This window comes from Scleropages formosus, chromosome 11, assembly GCF_900964775.1.
Source record: "Scleropages formosus chromosome 11, fSclFor1.1, whole genome shotgun sequence".
In the NCBI taxonomy this organism is placed as follows: domain Eukaryota; kingdom Metazoa; phylum Chordata; class Actinopteri; order Osteoglossiformes; family Osteoglossidae; genus Scleropages; species Scleropages formosus.
The window spans coordinates 6,970,779-6,984,840 of NC_041816.1; the positions used below are offsets into that span (position 1 = coordinate 6,970,779).

Below are 14,062 nucleotides of genomic sequence, written 5' to 3' on the forward strand. Positions count from 1 at the left end.
ACACACACACACACACACACACCCACACCATTTTGTTTAGGGCGTAAGGCTGGAGGGGGAGGGGACACACCCAGAACAGGACGCCAGTCCATTGCAAGGCACCCCAAGCAGGACTCAAACCCTAGACCCACCGGAGAGCAGGACCCAGTCCAACCCACTGCGCCACTGTGCCACCACGCCCCCCCCAAAACAAACCATGTGTGGTCATTTTTCGGTGTATTTTTGTGATGTTAGGCAGGGAGGATCAACTAATGGGTAAAATGGTGATAAATGTAGCTTAATTTGTAATTGTTATGTGTAGTGACATTTTCTGCCCACACAAAAAAATGCTGGCGGAGTCCAACATGCACCGGGAACAGGTCTGACTTACTGCCGGCAATGCGAACCAAGCTCCTACTCCGGTCATACAGGGAACGAACAGCCCGTAGCAACGAGCCCCGAACCCCATAATCCCGAAATACCCCCCACAGGATGCCACGGGGGACACGGTCGAATGCCTTCTCCAGGTCCACAAAACACATATGGACTGGTTGGGCAAACTCCCACGAACCCTCCAGCACCCTAGTGAGGGTATAGAGCTGGTCCAGTGTTCCACGGCCAGGGCGAAAACCGCATTGCTCCTTCTGAATCCGAGGTTCGACTATCGGTCGGATTCTCCTTTCCAGTACCCTGGCATAGACTTTCCCAGGGAGGCTAAGGAGTGTGATCCCCCTGTAGTTGGAACACAATCTCCGGTCCCCCTTCTTAAAAAGAGGGACCACCACCCCAGTCTGCCAGTCCAGAGGCACCGTTCCCGAACTCCACGCGATGCTGCAGAGGCGTGTCAGCCAAGACAGCCCCACAACATCCAGAGACTTGAGAAACTCGGGGCGGATCTCATCCACCCCCGGAGCCTTGCCACCGAGGAGTTTTTTGACTACCTCAGCAACTTCAGCCAGGGTAATGGACGAGTCCCCCTCCGAGTCCCCAGCCTCAGCTTCCTCTACGGAAGGCGTGTCGGAGGGATTGAGGAGATCCTCAAAGTACTCCTTCCACCGCCCGAGAACATCCTCAGCTGAGGTCAGCAGCGCACCACTTCCACTGTAAACAGTGTTCGTGGAACACCGCTTCCCCCCTCTGAGTCGCCGGACGGTTTGCCAGAATCTCTTTGAGGCCGACCGAAAGTCTTCCTCCATGGCCTCACCGAACTCCTCCCAAGCCCGAGTTTTTGCCGCGGCGACTGCCAGAGCCGCGCTCCGTTTGACCCGTCGGTACCTGTCAGCTGCTTCAGGAGTCCCATGAGCCAGCCAGGCCCGATAGAACTCCTTCTTCAGCTTGACGGCATCCCTTACTTCCGGTATCCACCACCGTGTTCGGGGATTGCCGCCCTTTGTCACCAATTCTGTTCATTATCTTTATGGACAGAATTTCTAGGCGCAGTCAGGGAACGGAGGGTGTCTGTTTTGGTGGCCGTGAGATCTCGTCTCTGCTTTTTGCGGACGATGTGGTCCTGTTGGCTTCATCAAGTCAAGACTTGCAGCGTGCACTGGGGAGGTTTGCAGCCGAGTGCGAAGCGGCGGGGATGAGAATCAGCACCTCCAAATCCGAGGCCATGGTTCTCAGTCGGAAAAAGGTGGATTGCCTCCTCCGGGTTAGGGGGGAGTTGCTCCCTCAAGTGGAGGAGTTTAAGTATCTCGGAGTCTTGTTCATGAGTGAGGGAAAAATGGAGCGGCAGGTTGACAGACGGATCGGTGTGGCATCCGCAGTAATGCGGTCATTGTACCGGTCTGGTGTGGTGAAGAGGGAGCTGAGTCGTAAGGTGAAGCTCTCAATTTACCGGTCGATCTACGTTCCTACCCTCACCTATGGTCATGAACTCTGGATCATGACCGAAAGAATGAGATCGCGGATACAAGCGGCAGAAATGAGTTTCCTCCGCAGAGTGGCTGGGCGCACCCTTAGGGATAGGGTGAGGAGCTCAGTCACCCGGGAGGAGCTCGGAGTAGAGCCGCTGCTCCTCCGCATCGAGAGGAGCCAGTTGAGGTGGCTCGGGCATCTGTTCCGGATGCCTCCTGGACGCCTCCCTGGGGAGGTGCTCCGGGCTTGTCCCACTGGGAGGAGGCCTCGGGGCAGACCCAGGACACGTTGGAGAGACTATGTCTCCCGGCTGGCCTGGGAACGCCTTGGGGTTCCCCCAGAGGAACTGGAGGAGGTGTGCGGGGAGAGGGAAGTCTGGAGGACTCTGCTCGGACTGCTGCCCCCGCGACCCGGCCCCGGATAAAAGCGGAGGAAGATGGATGGATGGATGGACAAAAAAATGCTGTTTTCATATATGTTATGTGTCGGAGGAGAGAAAGGTGAGAAAAAGGAAATTAACCCTTAAAATTCAAGGAGCTACCTGTTGTGGTGTCTGAGGAGAAGCAAGGTTGACCTGGTGAATCCTCTTCACTTTTTCCAAAGTGGTATACCTTGAATGGCCAATAAATTAAAATGAGTTTTCTGTAAAAGCAAGTGAACAAATATGCAAGTTTTAAATGAATTCTTTTTGCTCTCAAAATACACATGTAATCAGTATGTAACATTAGCTCTGATTAAGGAAAACATAACCAACCAACAAGGTTTATCAGTAAATCCATTGATTTATTAGGAAAAATGTGAAAAAAACACAAAAAGGTATACAATACAATAGTGTGCAAAATTGTCTATTTAGTCTTTATGGCACCAGTAAGATAAAATAATGAAAATTCATACCTGAACCCATAAAATAGTTAATGCAAAGTGCAGAATCCCAAATGTATCCATTGTATAAAATCTTGTTTTAAATCAAGTTTCTGGGGAAAAGTTTGAATCAGTCTGTTTTGGTTAGTCGTGTTTAACAGTTCTTGTGCAAAACTGACAAACTGTTAAGTTTCTCCACCCATTTCTGCAGTTTGCAGGGCTTATCTTATCAAATACAGTCCGATGTAGAAACACAGCACAAAATAAAATAGAGGAGAATGAGCTGAAGAAGTTCTGCATCACAATTTATAGCTGCAGCGTGGAATACAAAGGTGACAAAAACAGCAGGTTCCAGAAGGTGTATGTGTGTCTCTTTGGGGGGTCTGTCTCATTAGCCACTTCTGCTGTTGTAGCCCTAAGTAAGGCAACTGACACTGACACTGAGCCTCACCTGCCAGTGCTAATCCCCATAGTTATCATTAAGAAATGCCGAGCTGCCGTTAGCAAACACCTAGTTGCCATGACTCCCCTATTAAAATGCTAGAGGCTTCTTTTGGAGGTGCTGAATTTTTTGAATAAGGACTTCTCCAGCATCATCTGTGGCAGTGGCGGTTTTGATATCCTCACCTGTACCGTCTCTGAAGCCACAGTTAGCACTCCTGTGGCATTTATTTTTTTTCTTTAGTGTGTAAATTTTCACATTCACATATTGTTCATGGTTGGCAATAGAGCATTTGTCTGTTATTATGCTACACCTTTGTCTGATTTATGCTCAATGTGTTTGCAAGGTACAACCCAGAGTCAATTAAAAAATCTCATTGTTGATGTCCATTCAATATTCTCAGGTTATGTTTCGTAAAATCTTAAGATAAGACATCTTATGACCACTTCCAGATTAACTCACACACACACACACACATTTTCAGAACCGCTTGTCCCATACAGGGTCACGGGGGAACCGGAGCCTACCCGGCAACACAGGGCGTAAGGCCGGAGGGGGAGGGGACACACCCAGGACGGGACGCCAGTCCGCCGCAAGGCACCCCAAGCGGGATTCGAACCCCAGACCCACTGGAGAGCAGGACTGTGGTCCAACCCACTGCGCCACCGCACCCCCTTCCAGATTAACTATTTATACAATTTATAAAGAAGTTAAAGAATATTTAAACAATCAATAATAAAGAAGTACATGGATTTATTTACAAGTTAAGTTTTGCAGAGATAAGTCAAAAGACAATGTTCCAAGGATAGGTCGGAGGTCAACGCTGAGGTTAAGGTTGGAGCCGAGGTCATACATATTTCACATAGAACAAATCCAAAAACCAGGCTGAGGGGCAGAGCGAGGGTCGAAGCCAATGGAGCAAGAGCAGATGAATCTAAGGCATTTGTCTTTAGGAGATTTCGCAACAGGAGTGGGTAGCAGTGCTGCCTTTATACCTCTCCTTGATTCTGTGCAGATGTGCTTGCATGATCTATTGGGGGTGTTGTCTGGACCGAGACAGTACGACAAATTGGTTACAACAGTTCAGAGCGAATAGTAGGTTGAGGAGACAATGTTTTCCAAATTAGTTCGAATTTTAATGTAGCTTGAAATAAAATAAAATGTGGAAAAGTAAAATTTTTAAAGAATGTATTTTCACTACAGTATTGTGGCGCACAGTGCCATGGGTTTGGATGGGGCAAAGGAGGATGGAGAGGCAGCGTTCATTTTGAACATTTATTTGAACACCAGCACACAGGGAAATAATGCTCTCGATCCGAGGACCCCGTTTCCTCCAGGACCTGCGTATCTAGCCAGCCTTCACAGCCTGCTTAGCACATACGGAGCGAAAGCTATGTCCGCATACTCGGCATTAAGTCAAGCCTGTTTAATGTGGGTGTTGGACTTCTCCAAGGTTGTGCCTTGTCTCCACTCTTGCTTGCAGTTTTCATGGACAGGATATCATGGCGCAGTCGAGGCCAGGAGGGCATTCTGTGTGGGAGTCGGAAGGTGACGCTTCTGCTCTTTGCAGATGATATTGTCCTTTTGGCATCGTCACAGGGTTGCCTCCAACACGCACTGGAACGGTTTGCAACCGCATGTGAAGCAGTTGGGATGAGGATCAGCACCTCAAAGTCTGAGTCCATGGTTCTCTCACGGAAAAGGATGGCATGCCCCTTCCAGGTAAGGGGAGAGAATTTGCCCCAGGTGGAGGAGTTCAAGTATCTTGGGGTCTTGTTCACGAGTGAGGGGAGAAGGGAGCGTGAGATCGGCCGCAGACTGAGAGCAGCGGCAACAGTAATGCGGTCGCTGTACCGGACTGTAGTGGTGAAAGGGGAGTTGAGCCATAAGGCGAAGCTCTCCATTTACCGGTTGATCTACATCCCTACCCTCACCTATTGTCATGAACTTTGGGTAATGACCGAAAGAATAAGATTGCGGCTACAAGCAGCCGAAGTGAGTTTTCTCCGCAGGGTGTTGGGACTCACTCTCCTTGACAGGGTGAGGAGTTCAGACATCCGGGAGGAACTCAGAGTAGAGCCACTACTCCTCCACATTGAGAGAAGCCAGTTGAGGTGGTTCGGGCATCTGTTAAGGATGCCCCCTGGGTGCCTCCCTTTGGAGGTATACCGGGCATGGCCAACTGGGACAAGGCCCCAAGGTCAGCCCAGGACCCACTGGAGAGATTATATCTCACAGTTGGCCTGGGAATGGCTGGGGATCCCCCAGGCTGAGCTGGAGGAAGTTGCAGGGGACAGGGACGGCTGGGCCTCTCTGCTCTCCCTGCTACCACCGTGACCCTATTAGGACAAGAGGGATGGACGATGGACGGATGGATGGCCCCGACCTTGATCATGGCACTGATCGCACCCCTACTCACACAACCATATCCCTGAATCTTCTAATAAAATTTGCAATTGGCTCCAACCGCTTGGACATGCCAGCTTAACCAGGCTCTCCGTACACATTTTTCTTTATTCCTAGCAATAAGTGCAATGCAGCTTGATTTTCTTACATGTCAGTCTACTCTGTTTTTAAATTGTTACTGGAAAAATCCTAAACAGTGTAGCCAAAACTATGAGTAAAATATTGGTGTGTCAATACTTCAGTGTGGAGAATCATTTTTAATTGTTGAACTCACAGAAATAGACAGAAAAATAATGTATCCTTGAGGCAAAATCTGAGAGCACAATGCCAGAAATTATGAGAAAGCAGTTGTGTGATACATCCAGTGCATGAGAACATGCAAAAAAAGAAACCACGCAATTATACTGGTCAAAAATATACCAGAAATTAAAAAATGGAAGTGTCCAGATGTAATCTCTTTGTGCTGTAGATGCTGAGATGCTCAGATTCCAAGCCATACCTTCTGTGTGCATCTGGGGATGTCTACAGACAACAGCTGTGTGGACCAATTGCAGAGCAAGAACAGTCAGGACGGCCAGCAAAAATAGCTCTGCTGACGGTCAGGGCAATTCTTTAGATGTTTGAGGAAAAAGCATGTTCTTATTAAAGCCTTTACATATTTTGAAAATTGCATCATGTTGGAAACTAACCAATCCCCCATTAAATGTATCTACAAGGACCATCACTAAAAAAGTCTATATAATTACTTATAATGTCTTTTTCACATTTATAACTAATCAAAAACCAAGGTTATTTCCCATAATAACTCCACTGGAGCCAAAAAACTGCTTCCACAGCCTGTACTCATTAATTTTAGAAGACAGATACCGTTTCTCCATCTTGCATTGCAATGTTTTTCTGAAGTAGATTATTTATCTATTATCTTTTCAGCCATTTAAAGGCAGCTTTATGTTACTACACAATGTACTATTTCTAATTACGTTTAATTCCATAGGGCCATCCTGTGTTTATAGATTTTTTTCCTCAATAATAGATTCATAAGAACCGGTTCTTTACATCCAAATTACAGGTGAGATTTCTCATTCTAGCCTGATTGTTGAAAGCTTATTTTTTGAAAATCAAAGAAATTACATAACTCTCAGTTATGCTACACTAAGTCTGTGGAGATAAAACCTGTGACCATGTGGTCATGACTCTGGGATGTTTGCCACAGCTGAAGCTAACTGTACCACAGATGTTGTCTCACCCACACAGTCGTGGGAAAGTTGCAGGCAAAAATGTGGCCCCTCGATCTTCAGACACAGCAGAGGAACAGAGTGAACCGACAGCAGGGACGATGACTCACGTCAAAATAAAAAACTAACCATATCTGACACAGTGGCCCATTAGCAGCGAAACAAAAACAAACTCCTCTGCGCTGCATGTGCTAGAGAGCAAATATGGTGTAACACACAGCCAGAGATTTTTACTTAAGTAACAGAATTAATGGTGTGATTTGAATTGCCAGATTATTTTGAGTGTGGCTAAACCTAGAAAAGGCAAAGAACTTCAGCCCACAATCAAGTGGACTCGGTAGGGGAAATCAGAGTAAATATGAACAATCAGGGTAATTTCCCTGGAAGCTCTGCAGAGCCACATTCAGAGGGGATAAGTTTTTTCCAGTGTCTCTCTTTACTTTGTTGAGAACAGCATGCGGAGGCCTCGCACAAACACAAATTTCTTATGTGGATAACAAAAAAATACTGAAATAATTTCAGATTGTACAACTGGGAGGGTAAAACTGTTCTTGGACAATTAGTTAACATTTTAAAAGAAGCTGTCTGCAATGTGAGTAATTATGATGAGTAAAATATCTTCAGGAAATAAACAGTCCCATGTGTGGATGGCAGAAATAATGAAAAGGTCTATTTTCTTTCAGTAAAATTGCTGTCTATTTCTACTTACACATGAACAGAGCAGATAATATAACTGCTTACAATGAACTGCTTTACTCCTTGATAAAATATTGTACACTTTCACTTTTTAAAAGTGTATATCTTTTAATGACCTCATCTTTTGCATTTCATACCAACTGGAGGGGAAGATGTTGGGTTAGGCAAAAGCAGACATATGTACATTTTCATTAGTTAGTTCATCGGTTCCTTACTTTTGACCATACAATATCTTGCTATACTACACTGTGACCCTGTGGATACTTTCTAGACTTGAATTAAAAAAACCTGAATTTTTATACTTTTATTTTAAAAATATTGTCTGTTATGTTTACTTATTTTTAAGGCACTGTATACTAAACAGCAGTTGTAATTCTCACCCACTAAACCAGAGAGAGCACAGTGTGCTCTAAGTACTCCCTAAATAATCAAATATAACAGAAGGAAAAAGAATTCCTCAGCAAATGCAGCCCCTTCCATAAATAGGAAAATTTGGTGGGTTGTCCAGGTTCATATCTTTTACAGTGCAATACATATCATGTGTTTCCTACAGCAATGAGACCTGCTAGTCATAGCCTCCTCCTATTTCCTTCAGTTTTCCGAACTTCTCTAGTGTATATACAACATACTAAAAATTGCTTAACTATGGTAAAACAAATTCATTAAAATAACTGAAGAATTAGGTAACGTTAACAAATAACAACGGACTAGATAAGAAAGATGAGATAAATATAAATTGTAACCATTGAAGAGTTTCACATTTTTACATTGTCTGCCTTCAGTGAGAATCAGTTCGTCCTTTGTCTACTAATGTCACAAATTGTGGATTTAATTAGTGCGACTCGACGTTTTCTATTTCCTCTCTTTTCTTCATCCCAAGTTACTTTAATGCGGTTCAGAAAATGTGTGTGTGTGTGTGTGTGTGTGTGTGTGTGTGTGTGTGTGTGTGTGTGTATTTTACAGTAATTAGTAAAAGCGGTAATTGTAGCTACTATTATAACCACCAGATGGCGGTGTTGCGTTCTGCGTCCCCACTGTCTACCCCGTTTTACTGGTATTTTATATGTGTAGGAATTATCGTATGGGATCTATCAGTTGTGACAGTTGTAACATAAGGTACAACTAGCAACTACGTTTTGACAGTCACGTTTCATACAAACGGAAATGTATTTAATAGCCCGTGAAAAATCCTTTACAAATAAATGATAACTTTCAGAACTAAAGGCTGAAGTGACAAATTGTGACAGTTGAGTTGATGATATTGACTCATTACTAATACACAGCGACTATAGATACACAACTGGTTACTCTGATCATACTGACTCGTTCATCTTCGCTCATCTCCGATTACACGATAACCTTGCAGCGCAGTGGTCGGTGTGTAATCGCTTATATGGAGCGCGGTGATGCACCTGTGTGCTTGCTCGCCGAGCGCGCCTCATTCTGACCGTGCACCGGGGTACATTACGTCATTCCCGTGGGAGCTGCGCGGGAGGGGAGAAACCCCCCAGCCCCCCCATTCCTGTGCCCGCACGCGCCGGTTTATGAATCATATCTGCCCGCCCCGGGCAATGTGATGTTAATAACCATAAAGAGAGGAGTGATCCTGCGAGGCGGCGCTGCCTCCACGTGACGTCATCAAGTGAGAGCGGACTTAAAAGAGAGCTGCGGCCACGCACCGGGAGTAAAGGGAGACACTGGGAGAAGGGCGGACAGAGCGAGAGAAGCACAGGGGAAAAAAGAGAAAAAAAGTAAAAGCGGAGAATTAACTGCGGTGCACCCAGAACAGGACCGCCCTAAGGATATAACACCAGAAGAAGAGGATCGGCTAATGTAGGTTTCCTCGTGGGAAGTAACTCGTACCGTATGTCAGCTTTGAATGGCATTTCTGCACGTGCCTCTTTAGTAAAAGTACTGTTTCGCGTCCGAACGTACAGTTATGCCAGTTTGAATACTGACTGGATGAATGGAGGAGTGTTTCTGCTGCTGTAATATATATGATCAGCGGGGAATAAAGTTATTCCGCTGGTAGCGCGGTAGTTAGAGGCGCTGCCTTTGGACCCAGCCAGGGGTTGGAGGCTCGAATCGCAAGTGTAATACCGACTGCTACTTACCCTAAATTGCCCCAGTGAGAGCAACCAGTTGTAAATAGCTAAAATAATTGTCGGCACCTTAGTCTAAGGCTTAGAGAAAAGCGTCAGCTAGAATAGCTGTAACTTAAGTAAGTGAATAAGTGAGGTGGAGCGCGGCGCGGCGCTCCAATTAACACTCAAGTTGACAGTAAGGCGTTTGTAGTAACACGCGTCCGCTTTTCCCCTCAGACACAGGAGCCATGACCCTGAACAAAGACGACAAGCTGCGCAGCAGCATGGACAGGAGACGCGGCAGCACTCCCTTCCCCGCGCACCTGCAGCACCTGCACAGGAGGAGCATGCCGGTGGACGAGCGCGAGCTGCAGCGCGCGACGCCCGGGTCGCGCCCCGGGGAGCTGACCGGCCTCACGCGCTGCATCTCATACGGCCCCGGCAGACGGGGCGAAGCAGGGGAGGATGAGCCGCGCGACGGATGCGTGTCCGACTCCTCGGACTCGGTGATCTCCTCGGGCAGCGACGCAGAGGGGCACGTGCACAAGGTGGTGCTGCTGGGCGAGCACGGCGTGGGCAAGTCGAGCCTCGCGCGCATCTTCGGCGGCGTGGAGGACGCGCACGACAGCGAGGAGGCAGGTAAGACTGAGCCGGGCTGAATGAAGGAGCGATCGATGCTGGCATTGCTGAGAAATTCATCGTTATTGTAATAAGAACTGAGACTTGCGTTCTCTGTTAATCTTAAATATTAGACGAATGAGAGTGGTCGTTGTGTAAAGTGCGTTCACAAGGTAAAAATCACCATTTGAAACAGAAGCGCAAGCGGCTATATTATCATATATTATGTATTTGTATTGTATTGCTTTTTGAGCATGCAGTTAATGTGTACCTTTGTGTATTGATAAATTCACATTCCCCACTAATCATGGAACGTGCAACATACAGGCTTCTGAATTCCTGTTGCCATTTGAGCACCTCTCATATCCCAGGTCTCATAGCAGTTTATGCAGCAGCCGAGATACAAAATACTAGGACAAGAAATCAAAGGTTACACAGATAATGAATGGCTCTTCACAAGGGTGAAAAAGGCTCTTTACAAATACTGGACCTTTATCTGGGGTACCATGGTACAGGGAGCACTCACTGGGGGGTCCACATATACTGAACTCTCTTTTCTTCGCAGGCAACACCTATGACAGATCGGTGATTGTGGACGAGGAGGAGGCTTCCATTCTCCTGTATGACATCTGGGAGCAGGTGAGAGCTTTCAATCTGCCTTAGGTGTGCAGTGAATGACGACAATGTCACTATAGTAAAATAAAAAAGGCAAACAGGGTGGTGATGGTTAACGCTCTGTGCCTTGGACCCACAGGACAATAGCCAGTGGCTGAAGGAGCAGTGCATGCGCATGGGTGACGCCTACATCATCGTCTACTCCGTGACGGACAAGGCCAGTTTCGAAAAAGCGTCCGAACTGCGTATCCAGCTGCGCAGAGCGCGACAATCCGAGAACATTCCCATCATCCTGGTGGGGAACAAGAGCGACCTTGTGCGGTCCAGGGAGGTCTCCGTCGAGGGTAAGCACCTGAGACAGCATGGACCAGGTTTTCAGGGCAACATTCAGTTGCACTGGCACTGTTCTGGGTTTTTCCCCCAGGAAATTGTTAGAAACAGCATAGGGATTAAGACAAAGCCTTGCAGTCAAGAGGGCCAGGGTTCAAATCCCACCTCCTGCTGCAGTACCTTTAAGGTACTTACTCTGAAATTATATAGTAAAAAATACCCTGCTGTATAAATGGATAAATCTTATTAAACAGCTTGGCATACAAACTCAACACTGTAAGTGGCCTTGTCAAAAAATATGATGATGATGATGATGATGATGATGATGATGATGATGATGATGAAAAATAGTACAAGGCTTTGATCTCTAGGGAATCAGAATGTATATAGGTTTGGCAAGCGCTGTCCGGGAAGATCATCACCAAGCTCTTAAAGAACCTGCATCACTGACTTTTGCCCTCACCACCCCCTCCCTCCCCGAACCCCATGCAGAAGGCAGAGCGTGCGCTGTGGTGTTCGACTGCAAGTTCATCGAGACGTCCGCCTCGCTGCACCATAACGTCCAGGACCTGTTCGAAGGCATTGTGCGACAGATCCGCCTGCGCAAGGACAGCAAGGAGCAGAACGCCCGGCGGCTCGCCAACAGCAAGCGGCGCGAGAGCATCGGCAAGAAGGCCAAGCGCTTCCTGGGTCGCATGGTGGCCAGGAAGAACAAGAAGATGGCCTTCCGTCAGAAGTCGAAGTCCTGCCACGACCTCTCCGTCCTTTGAGACCCAAACTGTCCGCTTTGCCCCTGAGACCGAAAGCTGTGTGACACAGGCTTGTGTTTCCAACACTGAACTGAGGACTAATGTAGCTGTACATACATACATGTGCATTTTTTACACTAGAAGAGAAAACAAGGACTGGAGAAGGAGTAACTCAATAGAGAACATGGTCTGACGGTGATACATCTGCATGAAGCTTTCAGATTTTTATAGTAATTTACTTTGCCTTAAGTACGGCTGAGTCCTACTCATGTATATAGGCAGGTATTTGAGAAGCGCTAACCCTGAGAAGGAGCTGAGCTTCCTGCAGGTGTACCTCCCCTTTGGAAGTAGTAGCTGTAATTAATATTACAATAATATTAATTTTTCTGTAAGTGGGGGAGGCATAAAAGTTGCAATGAAAAGCAACTGTATACAGTGCTGATGGGAATAGTAGTAGTGGGATGTGGATTCTTTTTTTTTTTGAGGGGAAACTTTGGTTACAGCCAGAGAAAAGGATTGCTGTGGCAACCAGTATGTTTAATTTCACCATTAACCCGTTTTGAAACTGTCTTTACTTGAAACCGTACGCAGGTTCGTACCTTGACTGAGCTACAGAGGCAGGAGCGGGCGGGCGGGCAGGTTGGGAAGTAAAGGGTTAAAGTGGGACAAATACCCGGTTTTATTGTTCTGATGTTCAAGCTCCAGGTGTTGATGAATGAAACTGAAGCAATAAGTAATATTTGTGTTGTGAATTTTACATTGTTTTACCAGGGTTGTTTTGCACTTCTGTTAAAGATACTGAGTTATTAATTTTGTTATGTTTACAGATATTTTTTAATAAAACGATGAAACTGACCCATGTGTTGCCTGATCCATGCTCCACTGCGTGCATCGCTCTGAATATTCATGGGGGATAGGATGGAGAGCTGAGGGCAGGTGAATGTTGATGGGTCACTTTCGCAGAGTTAAACATTAATTGGCAGTAAAGCATCCAAACACACGCAGCTCTCCTGGTCTCAGAATCATCTCTTCAGAATCCAGGGAGCACACCGCCGGGTTACTGCATGGGGTAAGCTCAAAGAATGTGCTTAAACAATTAAGTAAATATATATAATACAAAAACGACAGGTGGCGAATGCTCCTTTCCCAAGATCTGACTTTCAGTGGAAAAAAATATTACTGTCTGAAGTCCATCTGGTTTCCTTTCCTGCTCTACATCTCTTGTAGATTTAATTAGTCAAAGCCTGAGCAATTTTTGATGGATGCCAACTTTATTAATGCCTATCTTAATACCTTCTCCAATTATTTACAGCTGTAAAACTCAGGAGCCTCTTTCACATGAAACTGTCTTTAAGCGTTAAAATAAATTTTGACATCTGTGAGTGGAGTCTTCACTGCTTTTCTAGATTCTTTTTTTGTCTCTTCTGAGGAGTGTAAAATGTTTTTAAGGTAATGTACATTTTTGCTTCCTGATGCTGTCCCCCTCAGTCGGAATCTGCTGGCTTTCCAGGGGGACATGTCCTCGTGTGAAATGTTAACTGCACTGCGCAGCTGAGAATCCACGTCCCCTTGGTTGTATTAGTTGAAAACATGAGGATTTCCGGAAAACTGAAAGAAACACAACGACACTAAAGTGTCATTTTTCCCAGTTAATGTCTTATAATGTTGGACAGTTCAAAAGTCATAATGAAGGTACATGAGAGTTTGTGAAAAATGTTCCTCTGATCCTCTACAAGAGGAGAGTGGTCCAGACCCAGGGTCTGAATGGCTGTTCAGAGAAATAATTTAGACGGATCAGAACAGACTGTGTAACTGGAGCAAAAATGAAAATGTATTTCCTCTCACCATCTTCTCTCCGTGCCACAACTGGCAGGTTTGGCGGTTAACAGTCAAATTGCAGGTTTGAAGCCTCCAGGCGTAAGCGGTTGTGTTCTACAGCAGTGGGTTGTGCAGAGGTTACAGCAGATACCCTTCAGTGTGAAGGACCCACATTTGTTGTGAGGAACAAGGTGATCAAGGTACTTACCCTGAACTAATCCAGTAAAAATTACCCTGCCGGATATATGGGTAAATTGCAAGTATCTTAGTGTACAAACCTAACACTGTAAGTCAATGTAGAGAAAGTTATGAGACGAATAATAACAATTATAGGGGGGGGGGGGGGGGGGCGCAGTGGGTTGGACCGGGTTC

At 46.1% G+C, this 14,062-nt stretch overlaps 1 protein-coding gene across 1 annotated transcript; it reads left to right on the forward strand.

Annotated features, from left to right (window-relative positions):
* Positions 1 to 9,134: 9,134 nt before the first annotated feature.
* rrad (Ras-related associated with diabetes) lies at positions 9,135 to 12,727 on the forward strand. The gene is made up of 5 exons (XM_018752419.2): positions 9,135 to 9,309; positions 9,798 to 10,199; positions 10,744 to 10,817; positions 10,933 to 11,137; positions 11,616 to 12,727. The coding sequence occupies exons 2-5, from the start codon at positions 9,809 to 9,811 to the stop codon at positions 11,891 to 11,893; spliced, it is 948 nt and encodes a 315-aa protein (XP_018607935.2). The 5' UTR covers positions 9,135 to 9,309; positions 9,798 to 9,808; the 3' UTR covers positions 11,894 to 12,727.
* The last annotated feature ends 1,335 nt before the right edge of the window (positions 12,728 to 14,062 follow it).

Bases quoted from the DNA above. Each gene is read 5' to 3' on its own strand.
- rrad (XM_018752419.2), top strand. From the start codon at position 9,809: ATGACCCTGAACAAAGACGACAAGCTGCGCAGCAGCATGGACAGGAGA. The intron at 10,200-10,743 runs GTAAGACTGAGC...TTTTCTTCGCAG, and splicing joins GCACGACAGCGAGGAGGCAG to GCAACACCTATGACAGATCG. The intron at 11,138-11,615 runs GTAAGCACCTGA...AACCCCATGCAG, and splicing joins CAGGGAGGTCTCCGTCGAGG to AAGGCAGAGCGTGCGCTGTG.